Source organism: Catharus ustulatus, chromosome 7, assembly GCF_009819885.2.
Source record: "Catharus ustulatus isolate bCatUst1 chromosome 7, bCatUst1.pri.v2, whole genome shotgun sequence".
Classification (NCBI taxonomy): Eukaryota; Metazoa; Chordata; class Aves; order Passeriformes; family Turdidae; genus Catharus; species Catharus ustulatus.
In genome coordinates this window covers 19,307,105-19,323,661 of record NC_046227.1, presented here as the reverse complement: position 1 = coordinate 19,323,661, position 16,557 = coordinate 19,307,105, and the positions used below count along the sequence as shown (strand labels likewise).

Genomic DNA, 16,557 nt, shown 5'->3' with positions numbered 1-16,557 from the left:
AGTCCCTATTATCTGTGTAGCTGATTAAAATGCTTCCATTGAATACTTGTAGCAGTGAAATTGATGGAACGTGGTCTAACCTGTCTTCCCTCTCCTTCTTCCTCAGTGTCTACAAGTAGAATTTCTCTGTATATTCTGACTCATAACCTTATGAATTTTCTTCCCATTTCAGACTTTTAATATGAAATGATTGATTTATTTTGAGAGTTTATTTGCTTACCTCCATTTTTTCTGTTGTTTTCTATAGTTTTCACTCAGCTTCTGCTCTGTAGGTGCTTAGACATAACCTTAGCTCCATGTGAACCCTTAGCCTGCACATCAGACCACTGAACCCTCTTACCACTGCTGAGCAATTAATGAGATCCTTTTTGCAGCTTTAATGCAGAATTCCAATCCTGTCCTTAGTTTGCCAGACATGAGCAGATTAGAAAGAAATCTGCTTTTTTTATTGAGGCTTATCTTCCCATCTAATATACGACATATGAGTAATTTTCACATGCAACTGTTTTTGGTACCAAAAGCGCTCTTTTTGGCCTTTCTTTCTTCCTGATTTCTGCAAGAGTGGACTAGCTCATCTGTAATGCTGTTTCTTTTACTGGATTTCTGTGGAAGTCCCCAGAGATCAATTTAGTCCAGTTAATAAAAATAGAAACAGAAACTTGCAGAAGCTTAGTTTACAATCCTGTAGCATTTAAAATTTTAGACATAAAGACAGTTGAGTGTAAACAACGGTAACTTTATATATAGGAGTTGATGATTTCAAGTTTGAATTTGATATAATAATTAGAACTGCAGTAAGCACTGGTGAAGTAGAATGGTGCTGACTCCACCTCTGTTTTGGTATGACGAGAGTGTCCCTTTGAACTGTAAATTGGGGTGTTACTGTGACAAATAGAGCTACTACTGGCAGAACAAATTGCACAAAGCTGAGACTGAAGAGCTCGACCTGACAGAAGTAATAATATGATGGGGTTTTGAAAACTAGAAAATGTTTTCTTTTTCTGATGTTCATGCCGTAAACAGAAGACAGTGTAAAAACACAGCTGTTTAGGAAGGTTATAAAACATCAACTTCTGCAGGGTAAGAAGGCAAGAATAAAAAGGTAGACGTATTATCAGGTACACCTACAGTATTAAGACCAGTGTATTAGAAATCACTGGTTGATTTTTGACCAGTAGTGTAACACACATAAATCATTACCACTAAATGCTTTATTCTGGATTTGTTGTCTGTATATATTTCATGTTAGTCTTGAACTGGTTTTGTGTTGCTGGAAAGGGTTGTGGCAAACGTGGCCGTTTATTAAAAAGTTGAGACCAATGTCCATAACTTCTCCAGTGAGCTGTGTGCTGCTCTGGAGCCCACGCAGAGTCCCGGTGCCATCCCCATCCCGGGATGCGGGGTCCCGGTGCCATCCCCTTCCCGGGATGCGGGGTCCCGGTGCCATCCCTATCCCGGGATGCGGGGTCCCGGTGCCATCCCTATCCCGGGATGCGGGGTCCCGGTGCCATCCCCTTCCCGGGATGCGGGGTCCCGGTGCCATCCCCTTCCCGGGATGCGAGGTCCCGTGCTCCGAGCCCGCGGTGTTGCCCGGGCTGAACGCGCCATCTAGTGACTGGCAGGGATGGGTTATTCAAAACAAGCAGGAAAGAACAGAAAGCAAGTGGAGTTTTTAATGAATTTCTGCATCAGCAGGGAAAATGGATGAAGGTTGGCAAATCCTTATATTGACTTATTTTTCTCCCCCTGATTAACAGCCATTCCTAGATCATTATTTGTTTTTGAAAATGCCATTGTTTCTATTGTCTGTTCTCCACTCTGCTCTCAGGCTGCTTGCCAATACAGGTTGAAATCACCTGCTGGGGCAGAGTATTTGGCCAGAAAGTTAATGATGTATTCACAAAGCTTCAGAAGTCATTATAATATCAGTTTACTGCCTGCATCTGAAATTCTGATTGTCAAAAATTTGGTTCAAATTTCTAGAACTGCCTGATTTTCATAGAATCATAGAATGATTTGGGTTGCAAGGGACACCTTCATCTAGACCTGATTGCTCAGAGCCCTGTGAAACCTGACCTTGAATGTTTGGAGGGATGGGGAGTTTACAACCTCTCTGAGAAATCTGTTCCAGTGTTCTACCACTCTCATTGTAAAAATCCTCTTCTTTAGGTCTAATCTGAATCTACACACTTTTAGCTTAAAACCATTAGCCATTGTTTGATACCGTACTAAAAAGTTTATCCCAGTGTTTTTATAAGATTTTATAAGTGCAATGAGGTCTCCCATCCCTCACTGCCTCATTGTCCACCTGTCCTATAGGTAACTGCTAAGCCTCACTCTTGATTGTACATAAGTTGTATACAAATGGGATTTTGTGCAAAAAGTGGCTAATATGGGGGCACCAAACCCCTACTGGAGGCAGTTGAGATGGAATAACTTTATTTCAAAAACATGGAATACAGTTTTGTTACCAATCAGGGAAGGAGTTACTTGAATCAACCAACACCTGCTGGCTGTTTAGATGAAGAGAAGAAATGCACACTGAGGATCTTTGTTTTCTGTATGCAATGTTTACAAATCAAGTTAAATATTGAAAGCAACATTTTGATGTTGTTTCTCTCTGGAGACACCTGTATTATTCAGTCCAAGTCACTATTAGTTTGAAAACTAACTGTCCATGTGGATCCCATCTAATCGAGTATTTGTTGTTTTGATTTAAAAATAACTTCTTTGAGATTGTTGGTTTAAGGAAAGCATTATTATTTTTCCTCTCCTTTTTTTTCCTAGGATATTAAATACAACATTGTTTGAACTGTATGAAGCTCTGGGCAATTTTCCTGCCTTATGGGTCTTCAATGTGCTGCTTATGGTTCTTCAAATTCTGCACTGTTTTTGGTCTTACCTAATCATAAAGGCAGCGTACAGAGCTATTTCAAAGGGCAAGGTAAGACAGCATGGTTCTGTTTCATGATTTTAAGTTTTTCATTATCAATACAGGTCACTTTCTGTTTGGGTTAGTTTATTTTTTTCTAATCCATAACATGCTACTGAAGACACATCTTGTTTTAGATAAACACTTCTTTCTTTTCCTGGTAACTTTTTCCTCCTCCTAATGATTGTTAGATAAGTTAATAATACTCTGTATAATAATTGTCTTCATATGTGCTTCTGCATTTTTTTTTTGGTACACTGTGGTACACTGAAGTAAACTACATTAGGGAAATCAGATGAAAGGAAACCAACAAGTAAATTACTTTCTTGGGGCTGCCAGTTCTGTTTTTCTTCTTTATAATAGTTGCTAGCAAAATGTTCATTTCACAGCTGGAAGTGATAGCAGTAAAACAAAATGAAATTCTGCTGCATTTGCTAGTAGCAAAGTTACAGATCACAGCCTCTTCTGTGTTTTGATATTAATGAGGTATTGCAAAGAGCTATTTCTAGTATTCCAGGGCAAGACTGTTTGGGCTAGAATTTACTGTCTTGCTGCCAGTGATACAGGAAGATGTCAGTCCCAGAAATACCAACCCCATTACAGTTGCTGTGCAGACACAGGGCTTATGTGCAGATGGTAGAACTAATCCTTACAGATCACGTAAAGTCAGGACACTTTGCCCTTAAAGAGCAGAGTGCATTGGTGTGACTGACCCCAAAGTGAACGGGATTGTTCTCCAGAAAATTACTTTCTATGAATGTGCTGGAGACCTCAGTCATGCACTGGCAGAGCCCAAAATATGCCACTCAATCTGAAAGACAGTGCATTCACAAGCTGTATTTTGCCTGGAAGCCATGCTTCAGTCTCCTCTGCTTTTAACAATTATTAGCCTCACCTGTCCTGTCTGAATAATACCTTCAAAGTGACTTCAAAGACTGCTTCCTACTCTCTCTTACTCTGCTTGTTTATCCTTTCCCTTGTGCTGTGCTGGAAGACTGGGAAGTGGAACCCCTTGCACGTAAGTTTCTTTAAATTTACTATGCAAAAGATTTATTCTGCCAACACTGGTGCTTGTAGTTTGGGTTGGTTTAGTTCTTTTAATTTGTAGTTTCTGCTTGGTATTTATCCATTGTTTGTATTTATATATTTAAGTAAAGACTATCTTTTGGTTTTACTTCTAGGCTATGCATTACCTAAAACCATTCAAACCCACTTCTATCGGTAGTATCTGTGTGCTATTATGCTGCACCTTTTTTACATACAGAGAGGGATAGATAGATAGATAGATAGATAGATAGATAGATAGATAGATAGATAGATAGATAGATAGATAGATAGATGGATGGATGGATATGTGTGTGTGTGTGTACCCATACTTTTACATTTATATGTAGCTCAGTAGGATGAGCGTCTGCTCTGTCAGCATTCAGGACACACACTTGAGCCTGTAAATCCTTCATCTTGTAGTTCTAACAATTGCACAGGAGAAAACTGAGATTGTACAGAGTTAGAGGAGAGTTAGACACTTGCAGTAACACAGTGACCAGGTTAGAGATGGATATGTTTGACATATATACAGAGCATTCATCTTCCTTCAGATCTTAATGTACTTCCTTACTTGCAATGCCATTCATTCTATTTCTGCAATAAAAATAAGAACTATTTTCACAACGCCTTACACATATCCTACAGATAAATACTAAGTACTGCAAGATGTGTTGCATTCATGTCAGGTTTTAAGTGCAAAGATCCTGCTTTGTTGCTGCATTTTGAAAATAAGGAGAGCGGATCCCACATTTAGCAGAACTGGCTACAGCATAGAATCTTACTTTGATTTTGATTTTTGTCTTTGGGGCAGGACCCTAGCAGAAGAATTGGCAGTGAATCTATTAGGAGAGTTTAAGTTGATGCAGAATTGTTCAGTCATCTGGTCTGCCATCACATAGATCACAGGTGCTCAGTACTGTGTGCTGAGACCATTGTCTTCTGTCTGATAAGGATATAATTCTAAGTGTATTTCTGTACCCCCACCAGGTGCAATATAAATGTCCCTTTATATGAAAGACAATGAAGTAACCTATTAATAGAAACTCTGTAAATTATGGAACCAAATTTCTGACCTCAGCTGAAGTCCAGTTTCACAGGTGTCAGAATTGTGGGCTTGCTAGATATAGACATAAAAAACTACTTATTGGGAGCTACATGGGAAGTGTTTTCTTTTTTTAATGGTTCCAAGCAGAATAGTGTCACCCAGGTACTGTGATATTGCAAGGGCAACACTGGGAGCCCCAAAGCCAAATGGCTCTTTCTGAGATGAGAGTGGAATTGTCATGAAGACTTTCTAGAGGAGAGAGGATTACTGTAAGCAAAAAATTACACACACTGGCCCTGTTCTTTAAGTGTTTTTAGTTCTTCAGGAAGAAGACTCACCATGTGTTTTGCTCCCTTTTATGTCTATTTGCTGTAGTAAAGTCAGCTGTAATTGCCCGATTGTGGCAACCAGCACAGCATGGATTGATCGTGAAGAAATTGGGATGCTCAGCTATACAACCAGGAGTAGAAACAGGCATGAAAATGGCATCCATAGAGCTGCATGCAGGTTAAACTTCAGACCTCTCTCTGTTGATGCTCTTTTTTGTACTACATCTAGTGGATTCTTGCTAGTTTTGGAGATTTTCAAGATTTTTCAAAGTCAGCTGAAAATTAGCAGGAAATCCGTAGCAACTACGGTACATCTGTTTCTGAAGCACCTTTCCAGTGACACAATGGGGCACACAGTTGAATTGTGACTTCTGTGTTAGGGACTGAACTGGACTATGTCCGCATTTTGCAAGTGCTGTCCTCACCACTTATCTGAAGTTAGAGACTGAAGTTTTATTTCAAGCAGTACTGGTGTCTCCTCCTGCAAGCACACAGTACTGTTCCCTGGAGCCATGTGGTCTCTGGTGAGTTGGGAGATAAATAAGTTGGGTAGAACATTTTGTATTACCAGGTCACAGAGCAGCACTCCAAATGAAGGACAGGAAATAAAGCTGTAGTTAGTAGGAGGGTAGAGGGACTGAGCCTAGGTTAAATTTGGGAGCTTGGATTGTTTATGTTGCAGTAACTGTTGTCTTCAGTTATTGCAAAACCCTTTGCCTTCAGCACTGGGCCATACTACTTTCAGTGCACCAGTGCTGAGCTCTCACCTTGCCTTTGCACAATGGCATATGTATGTGCTGATATCTGTGTTTGTAGTGAGTGCAAGCAGGCAGAGAAGTGTGTCAGAGCTGAGATTGCCTTCCAAGCTCAAACTGAAAAAATGTGTGAATTCTCTGATTCTCTTGAACCAAAAAGCTGAGTTGTTTCCTTACAGTCACCTACCGCCTGCTTCTTTTCCACATTATACAGGTAGCAAAGGATGCCCGAAGTGATGTTGAGTCAAGCTCAGATGAGGAAGAAACAGTACCTCGCTCAAAGGCCCCGCACAGCACTGTCACCACGAATGGGACCAGCGGTGCCAATGGGACAAATGGGTATCTCACTGCTGCCACTTCCTCAGAGGAGCATTAATCCTGCAGTTCAATCGTGAGACACGAACAGAATGAACTGTTTGCTACTGGAAGTAACTTATAAGTTGTGAATGCGGTTTATTCATGTATTTCAGCATCAGAAAAAATTAGGAGTATCAAAGTATTCAGATAGCGCACTGCCATATTTCCTGTTTGTGAATGAAGACAGCACACCATTCTGTATACGTAGGCATGCTGTATGTGTATGTAACTGACACAATGGGAGCAGTATTTTTCACTTCTACTGTCTGAAATATTATTTATTTTTTATTCTTTTGGGAACTTCTGGACAAAAGGGAATATCCGTTCTCAAACTTCATTTCTTGGATTCTCAGTAATGGAGAGCATCATGCTCAGATCTCTTCTGTCCATCCCTGTTGCTTTTGCTGAATCTGCTATAAGTAATAGTTGCTTGATTTGTTACTCACAGTAAGATAGAACATAGCTTTATAGATTTTAGATCTGCTTCCGATATTTTTGCTATCTTTGTGTTTTAAAGTACTGGTTTTGAAATTGCTTATCAAATCACAGTTACTGTTCCTCCAAAATAATTTGGGAAAAAATGTGGTAATTGTGGGATATTATTTTAGCATAATTTAAAATTCAATTTGGTGGTTAATTGCATTAGAAGTAGACTTATTTGTTGTGCAAATACCCAAAAGCATTGTTGTCAGCACTTAGGATAAATTCATTCTTACCTTTTTTTTTGGTCTTTCAATTTTTAACCTCTACAGATTTTAGTTTTTTGCAGAGATTCCATGTAAAAAGGCGTTTCTTCAAATGCACCATTCTGAATCCAGACTTAACTCCTGAAATTGTTCTTGCATGTTCACCTGATTGAGAGCAGAGGTATAATGGAAAAAACAGCAGATGAAAAGTTCATTTTTTCCTTGGATACAGGTCAGTCTAGGTTATTGTTCTCAAAATTATTGCCACTTCCTTGGCAGAGTGAAAAGAGAGAAGGTAGGTTATACATTACTAGAATTAGTTTATTTTAAATGTGTGAAAACTTGAGCAAAATTCACTTTGCATAATTTGCAGCAACCTTTGAAGGCTCAGCAGTATTTCAACACCTCTACAAATAAAATTAGGGGCATCTGGGCACCTGTAAAATAATTTTGCATTCCTTTTTCATCCAAAATTTACAAATATTGTCCCAAAGAAGACAAAGTAACACCCTAAGTAAACATCTTTTTAAGCATTATATGCGTGCTTCTTCCAGTCTCTAGATCAAAGTTTGATGTAGGATGCTAAGGATCATACAGCTCTTGCAGGACACTCTTCTGTGATTTGTAACAGCAGTGCCAAAAGTAGGCAGGATTCTTGGGTAACAGACTCTATGCAACCTACTGTTCAACAGTATTGTGTGTGTGCACACAGAACCAATGTGCTTATAGACCAAAGACTTACATATAGATACATATACATATGTATGTATGTGTGTGTGTATGTATATGTACACATAGATGCATACATATATATATATGTATAAATTACAAAAATAAAGGAAGGAAAAAAAACAAGAAAAAATCTTAAGTGTGTCTTCTATCTACAAAGAGATTGGAGTGCTGTGTTCAGCTGGAAACCTGAGCCATGAGGTCATTTCTGATTCCTTCCACCTATGCAAATAGTAAAATATAGATGATTTTTGATGCCATAAAAGATGTTTAAAGACTATTTTATACAGACTTCATTGAAGAAAGTTGTGTTGTCACTTCTTTCTTCTGAAAACAGATTTGTCCTATTCTACTGGTCACTCTTGAAAACTTCTAAAACTTCTATTATATATAGAAACTCCTGTGTGTTAGGAAAAAGGAGGTCTGTGTGTTAAGAATAAGGAAGTGTGCTAAAAGCAAGGTTAGAATGGCATCAGTGGAAATAGTACCTCAACTTAGTAAAGAATAAAGGCAAGAAAACTCAGAAATTGTAAATCACAAAAGATCTGTCAGTTCTACTAATCACAGAACATCTTTTGAAAAAGCCAGATTACCCTGTAATCCAGCAGCTGCATATTTTATATGTCCATGAGTATATCTGAGGGAGCAAGGGAGCAAGGGAGCCTTACTTAAATCTCCTTCTCCCCAGAAAGTTTCTCTGCCTGTAATTTTTTTACATCTGTCTCCTGTGCATTTGATTTCATAGTTATCTGCAGGGCAGGTTATGCATGTCAAAAATACGCTGATTGCAATAGAAAGCGTCCTATCCATGGTGTTTGCAGCTGTGTAGTAATTACTGTAAAGATGATGCCAAGATTTTAAAATAAAAACATCCCGGGATATATTAAATTAAGATTATAATTTGTGAAATCTGATCTGCTAAAGTGGTAATGGACAATACCAGTTTAAATACATCTCTTTCATGTTGTTCATTACTAGCTCCACTGAACCATTTCCCTTTTGCAAAGATGGTTACAAAAATGGCATTCTGGCAAAGTATTTTATCTTACCTGAGAACAGTGTTGCTCTGAACTGTCAACATGCACAACATAGACCACATGCTGCAATGTTTGTGATACCAGAACATAGAGGAGTCCCCAGCAACAATCCCTGTGCCATAGGCCTTTAGTCCCTGTGGTCCTCTTCAGCAATGTTCTATGATGTTCATTCAGATGTAGGGTCAAGGCTACACCCCTTGACATGATTTACCGTCATTATATATGCTGTTAGGGTATCATAGAATCGTAGAATGTTAAGGGTTGGAAGGGACCTTGAAGATCATCTAGTCCCAACCCCACTGCCATGAGCAGGGACACTTCATACTAGACCAGGTTGCTCAAGACCTTATCCAACCTGGCTTTGAACACTGCCAGGGTTGGGGCATCCACAGCTTCCCTGGACAAGTTGTTCAGTATATTACCACCCCTGAAATAAAGAATTTCTTTCTAATAGCTAACCTAAACTTTACTCCTCTTTGCTCCAATCCTCTTATCAACTTCATGGCCCTTCTCTGCATGTGCTCCAACAGTTCCATGTCCTTCTTACGTTGGGGACACCAGACCTGGCTGCAGTACTCTGGGTGGAGTCTCATGAGAGCAGAGGGACAAAATCCTTTCCCCTGCCCTGCTGTCCACACTCCTGTGGATGCAGCCCAGGATACGTTTGGCTTTCTGGGCTGCGAGTGCACACTGATGGCTCACGAGTTTTTCATCAACCATCACCCCCAAGTCTCTCCACAGGGTTGCTGTCAATCACTTCTCCACCCAACCTGGGAGTGCCTGTGAGTGGTACAACCCAGGAGTAGGACTTTGCACTTGGCTTGCTTGAACTTCATGAGGTTTCCATCAGCCCCCCTCTCAAGCCTGTAAAGGGTCCCTTGATCCCTACTGTTAAAAGGTGCATCTGGGATTGAAACTTCCTTTGAGGTTTCAGTCACATCTGTGATAGGCTAAATCATGTATGCAGGTACCTTGGTTCAGCTAACACGCAATGATGTATTATTTCTTATAATCCTGGCTTCATGGAGTCCATTCTTAGCAGTCTAGGATAAACTTCATATGTCTTCAGATATGTCTGGAAAGTAAGTGAGTAAGAGATTCAAATGACACATTTGGGGAAATAAGCTAAGAGGAAGCCTTAAGAACTTTACCAACCTTTGCTAAACAATGACTGATCTTTCAAGCTAGAGGTTTATAATAAAAATTATTAATTCACACTTTTTTTCTGTCTCTAGCAGGAAGGACCAAGTGATTTAGTGATCAGACATGGCAGTGTGCTTTAATTCATCGTTTTAACTAATGGGTGCAAAAACTTTGGCTTCATCTTCCACTCTGCAGAGAAAATGCCATGCAATTGTTTCCTTTTTCATTTGAACTTGTTTGCTTTTCTGATGAAGAGCTTTGCAAGGTGCATTTGGAGGTCATCAAGTATTTAGAGGTTAATTGCTCATATTTAGAATATTAACTGAAATTATTCACATGGTTCATGGTAAACGTGAGACCTTAAAAGGTTCTGTATATTCACACCTTTTGTAGAATTGTCATTTAGTAATTCTAGAAATGAGAGTTTTACTCTATAATTCTTTCTTTCAGTTCTATGCTCCTTGTTTATAGTACAGTACATGACACAGTGGTTGAGATGTCGAAGTAGAAAAATGAGGAAATTAGAGTTTATTAGTAAATAGTAAGAATTTGTCTTCTCTCCTAGACAGCCCAGATTATGGTAAAATAAGATTCAGGTTACCCTTTGTGTACTGTTTCCCATATTGGCATATTTTGTATCAAAAGAAAAATACATGGTGGGTTGGTGGTTTTGTTTGGTTGTTTTTCATCAATAACAACATTGCAGAAAATGGTAAAAATACCTGATCATACAACAGGGGTGGACATTGGAGTCTTTTGGGTTTTGATCAATGTTTAGTGCTAGTTTTAAAATACCAAAGTGCCCCATGCTGTTTCCTTGTTGCCCTTTTGTAGTTTTTTCTATCTGTTACTTAATGATTCCAGCAGAATTGGTACAGGTGTCACAGTTTCATATCCCCTGCCTCAGCCTGTGACCATTCTGTGACCATGTGATTGCCAATGCCAAATGCTTTTTCTGAGACCCAAGTACATGCACTAAAGCTTTGCTTACAGTTAAGTGATTCTTGTCTTAAATCTGTATCTGATTCAGGTGCAAATCACTTTCTGGTTCTTTCTGGTTCTGAAGAGGACATGAGGGCGAAAGCCGTGACCCTGCAGCACATGTCACTGATGATCAATGCTGGTTGATTGAGACACTCTGTGTTTTACACAGAGTGCTCTATTAGGAAGCCTAATGCCCATTTCATTCATTTTCTCATTACCACAGCCTTCTGTATCTCAGAGGAATATGGGCTACCATTGGTTTTATACAGCTGATGCTTTGGTATTTTTTTATCTCTTTGCTACAACTCATTTTTGTATGTCTCCTATTGTCTACTTCCTGTGACATTTGTGGGAAAGGAGTATTAAATACTTTTTACCCTTCCTGTAATGTAGACCCTCTTAGGCCTAACTTCAATCTTCTGCAAACTACAGTTGCCTTTAAACCATGAAGCAAAACCAGTTTGTATTACTTGTTTTGACTGGTTTTGATTTGAACAGAGACGTAATGGGAACTTCAGTAAGACAATGTTATTCTTTTTTCTCTTTTCTTTTGAGAAGCTCTAGTGGAGGTTTGGAAAGGTAGTGTACATGTATAGCCTTTAAACTGTAAAGATTTCTGATTGTAGTTGCAATGAAAACACAGTGTTTGAGTGTGTCTCTACAGAATTCTCAATCTTTGAAGTTTCTTTCAATTAAAAATCAGGAGGAAATACCATGAAAGATTCTTTTGGGAGTCATGTCAATGATCACACATGACAGACAAAAGGCAAAAAATACTGTCTTACATGACTTTAAATGGGTGCAACAAAACACATTTTCTGGCTTCTGCTGATCTTCAGCTTTTTTCTGTTCTGGGGTTTAACTTTACACAAGCTCTCATACCATACTGTGCATGGTGACTGCTGCAAGTCAGAGTGAGGCACATTTTCACCTGTGTTTTCATGACAATCCTGTGCTTGGGCAACTCTTTCAGAAATGTGGTGATGTGTAGGAACTCCACTGTTCTGGGTACAGTGATGCACTAGCTAGAAGTCCTTTCAGTGTATAGCTATTGTGTGGAACTTCAGGAGTTATTTTGTCTTTTATTTGACTGGGTTTGGGGTTTTTTCTAATACAGAGAATAATTATTCCTCATTAAATCTCTGGAACCAACCAGTATTGTGGGCTATTTTAATTTGGAGACACTTTCATAATAAACATAAGTATTAGAAATGTAGTTTTTGTTTTCTAATTTTTTTCTATGAGATGCAGACAATGTTGTCCTTTGTTTTAGCTCAAAGATTGTTACCCACACTGTAGACTCCAGCAATCTCTGGACAGATCCAAGTATGTCAGTGTTCATCACTACACTATTTTATATTATTTCCTGTATGAAACTGTTTGTAACAGGAAGTGTTAGAAGGACAAGTTCTCTATATACAAATTAAAATATTTTCATTACCAAGAAGAGGACATTTTTCTAGGATTTAAACATCAGAATTCTGCATGGTAACAACTCCTGAATGTCCATCTGGACCCACTTTGGAAAAGCTGTCTTTTTTCAGTCTAAGTGAGCAGAATTTCCTAGAAATACATATTCAGATGTATTCTTTTAGGTGAAACTGTCACTCAGCAAAGTACCACCTACTAACCTCTTGTGGAAGTGAGAGAAAACAGACACTTTTGTATAGTGGTTCTAAGGAAAAGCTGCAGCTCACCAAAGTAAAGCCTACAAAACAGCATTATCACGCAGGCTGTGGTGCAGCATGAAAAGATGATGAGGAAGTACTTAGAAATGAGATGCCTGAAAAAAATCTGATAACTTCAGCAGGAAATTTAGGCAACAGTTCTCATAACATAAGTATCAGTCATATAGGGATCACACATCAGTTGAAGTTTTGCCACTGGAAGAGAAGTAAACCGGGGGATTTGCACTGTGTTAAAGAACTGTAAATCTTTAGCAATTGTAGTTGTTAATATGTCTCTGTGATAATATATAGAGACTTGTATTACATTTAATACCCCATTTCAACTCATGGTTATTGAAGATATTTATGAAGAGATTTATTTATGTGGAATGTTGTTGCTCCCTATGCCACGTATGCTCCTCAACTTACACAGCACAAGGGAGAGCCAATGTGTAGAGAACGCAGCTCAGAATGTGATAAAGAGCAAGGCTTTATCATCTGGCTGTAAATCTGTAAAGGACCCTTTGTACAGGAAACACAGTGGCTCTCAAAGGACAACAGGAGGTCTCCTGCTTCAGGAGAGTTAGAAGGCAGTGACACAATTTCCTGCAGATTTAGAAGGTGAGTGGAAGGAATCCAAATGTGTAACTGTGCCAGATGAGCAAATTTCTGCATGACTCAGTAGCTCATCATGCTGTAATGGACAGAGGCTGGGAGCTTATGTGGAGGGATGTTAGTCCCAGCTCTGCTAGTGGTGGCGGAAGGTTCTTTGTTTCCCTAAGTTGTGCTGGGGTTTTTGGTCTTTTTGGTGATCCATTTTACACTGTCTACTCTTGTCAGCCAATAACCTTAAGTAGGTTTCACAGAACAGGTTGCCAAGTTTGTGTTTTGTGCCCATCTTCTCCAGCCCCGAGTCTGCCAAACCAATGGTGATTCTTGTAGAGGAATTTCTTAAATGCAGAGTTGTGTGCAACACTGATGTGTTCCTGAGTTCTGACTTTCAAAGATAATTGTTTACATGTGACACAGAACTGTTAAATTTTAGTCACTGGAGAGTGCAGTATAAAATTAAGTATTAGAAGTTGAGTATTGTGGGTTGTGTCTGTAAGAGCAACATGACCTATTTGTAATGTTACTGCTATAGTTCACTGATTAGATGAAAAGGTAATGTACTCTTCTAAGCTACTGGCTGGCAACATATATTTATGTTCCCAAATTAGTGATCTTTCATAGACATCTGAAAAACACTGTAGTGGGTGGATTTTTTTATACTCTTTAAATACTTCAAAGTGTAAGGTACTTTTCCCTAGAGAATACTGCACAGATTATTTCTCACTTTTCCAGAACAACCAAGCAAAGTCCCTATACAACTGCCACCTTTCTTGCATATTTACACAACTTTTTGCAATCTCCCCTCACAAAAAAGTGTCCTGAAATTCAAAGATGAAATGTGATCTCTCCTTAATTAAACTTGTATCAGCTTTCTCACATTAATCTAACTAGCAATTTTATGTCCTATTTCTGAGCCTATTATGAAGATACCCTCATCTTTTTAACGCCGAGTAATGGTCATTTTAATTACAGTCATTTCACGATTATAAGCTGCACCATTTTGGCTAAAGTTTTGCTCTGTACCTGGAAGTGCGGCTTGTATTCTGGAGCGGCCAATATATGAAAAAAAGTTCAGAAATTTGCCAACTGGAAATGAGAGCACACAGCAGCCCCGAGCCGAGCCAAGCCTGCCCAGCCCCGAGCAGGGGCAGGGCCGTCCCCGGCGGCCGCGGGGGAGAGGGGCTGGGGCTGGCGGGGGGGAGCCATGCCGGGCCAGGGCAGCTCCGCGGCGGGGGAGGGTGACCCGTGCCGGGCCGGGGCTGCTCCGCAGGGGGGGAGGGGGACCCGTGCCGGGCCGGGGCTGCTCCGCAGCGGGGGAGGGTGACCCGTGCCGGGCCGGGGCTGCTCCGCAGGGGGGGAGGGGGACCCGTGCCGGGCCGGGGCCACTCCGCGGCGGTGGCGGGGGGGCCGGGCCGAGCCCGCACGGCCCCAAGCCAGTAAACCCCATGTTCCCGCGATTCTGTTACTAATTGGCCACTTTTTGAAAGTTGCACATGGATCCTCGCTGTGAACGGAAGTGCGGCTTACAATCTGGTGCAGCTTGTATATGGAGGAAAAACGAAACGTTGCCGACAACCCCGGAAGTGCAGCTTATAATCGGTGTGGCTTGTAATCGTGAAATTACTGTACTGTTGCTCTCCTAAGGTATCTTTGAAAGAGCTGCTTCCCACCAGAAAGGCTTGCTATTTCATAGTTATTTTTGTTTAGTTTCTCATTTAAGCTTAAACTTAATTCATCCAAAGCATTTTGGTGTTCCCAGATCTCATTTTTCTATGTGGTTTCTCACTGAGCTATCTCCCAAGTGAGATCACTGTCCATACCTCTTACTTTATGGGGCAGTCTAATTATATTTCAGTTGCAGAAAAGGATTTGCATGTAAATAATTTCTGGCTCACTTACAGGTCCAACATTTGGTCCTTCAGCAATGTTGAGGAAGTGATGACCCAAGTGGCACCGCCCTGGACTGGGTGGATGTAAACAACAGCCAGGACTGCTGTCCAGACTAGAAGCAGCTGCCTTTTGATAGGATTTTTTTTTTAACAACTGTTCCACTTTAATACCATTTTTCTACTAACTGAATCTCTTTTATTCAAAGGCTTTTTGACTGTGTGAACCATTGAGATTTTGTATAGTTAAGCTGTGATGGTCTGCACTACTCTTGCAACTTGTCCAAGCACCCCGCACAAACAGCTGTTTAGCACAGAATAACTCCTCTATAAGATCTGACAGGTAACTATTATAGACTGCTAACTGTATTATTTGGGAGAAGAAGAATGAGTTGCTAACAGTCAAGGGAAACAGCAGGAGCAGTTGGGAACAGTAAACCATCTTTCTCGTGTAAATTGCATTCACATCAACTGTGAATTTTATATTTTGATACACTGAGATGCCATTAGCAGAACATTTATTAAAGGTGATCCCTAGTGTACTATAGTCCCAAGCAGACTTTCAGAATTGTGGACTAACTTTAGAGAAGGCTGTAGCCTAAAATGACAGGTAATTGCTGCAGAGTTACAGTTGACAGCATTGAAAATTGTTTGCCAGAAGAGGATTTTCCTATTTCCTTTAGAAACATGAGTTAATCAGATGGCTTATCTACCTTTGTAGTAAGTGTAGGAAAATACAGGCTAGTAAGTCATGCTGATACAATACTAAAAAAAAATACAATTACTGCATTGTCTTTTCATTATGAGGTTGTGTCATACATGGAATTAGACAAGCAAATTTCTCTCATTAGCTTTGCATGGGAAGTTAAGTATTAGTTGTTTGCCTGTTTTTAATCTATGAGGTAAGCATTTACATTAATGTATTGTGCTGTAACTTAGCTAGTAAACCACCCACAAGGTCACCTATCACTTCAAGCTATTCCTTGCTTAGCCAAAAGGTTAATGTATGCAGTCTTCTCTTAAAAGCCTGGATTCCTTTAAGGTAATTGCAATTGCCATCAGCATGAAGTGTAGCATGCTTGTAAATCAAAATAATGATACATCACTGGTGTTCTAACAGACCTTTTTCTCTGTCCAGCCAGTTATCCCAGCTGCAGCTGTGGTGTGGAAGATAATGGATAATGAAAAATTGAGCCCATGATCCAGTAGCCAGTGCAAAAAATCCATTGAGGCAAATCAGTGAAAGAGCGTATTTCCATGTAGAGTTATCCATCAGTCAAAAAACAGGTGAGTCAGTAGCAATTAGCATTGTTAAACATGCTGTGACTGAAAAGGAAGAAAATCACAC

At 39.8% G+C, this 16,557-nt stretch overlaps 1 protein-coding gene across 1 annotated transcript in view; it reads left to right on the top strand.

Moving 5' to 3' along the window:
- Nucleotides 1–8,399, top strand: part of CERS6 (ceramide synthase 6) — a 97,375-nt gene extending 88,976 nt beyond the window's left edge. The window contains exons 9-11 of the mRNA XM_033065038.2: nt 2,788–2,944; nt 3,927–3,950; nt 6,323–8,399. Coding sequence (XP_032920929.1) covers nt 2,788–2,944; nt 3,927–3,950; nt 6,323–6,484 — 343 coding nt within the window. The 3' untranslated portion in view covers nt 6,485–8,399. The remainder of the gene's footprint in view (nt 1–2,787; nt 2,945–3,926; nt 3,951–6,322) is intronic.
- The last annotated feature ends 8,158 nt before the right edge of the window (nt 8,400–16,557 follow it).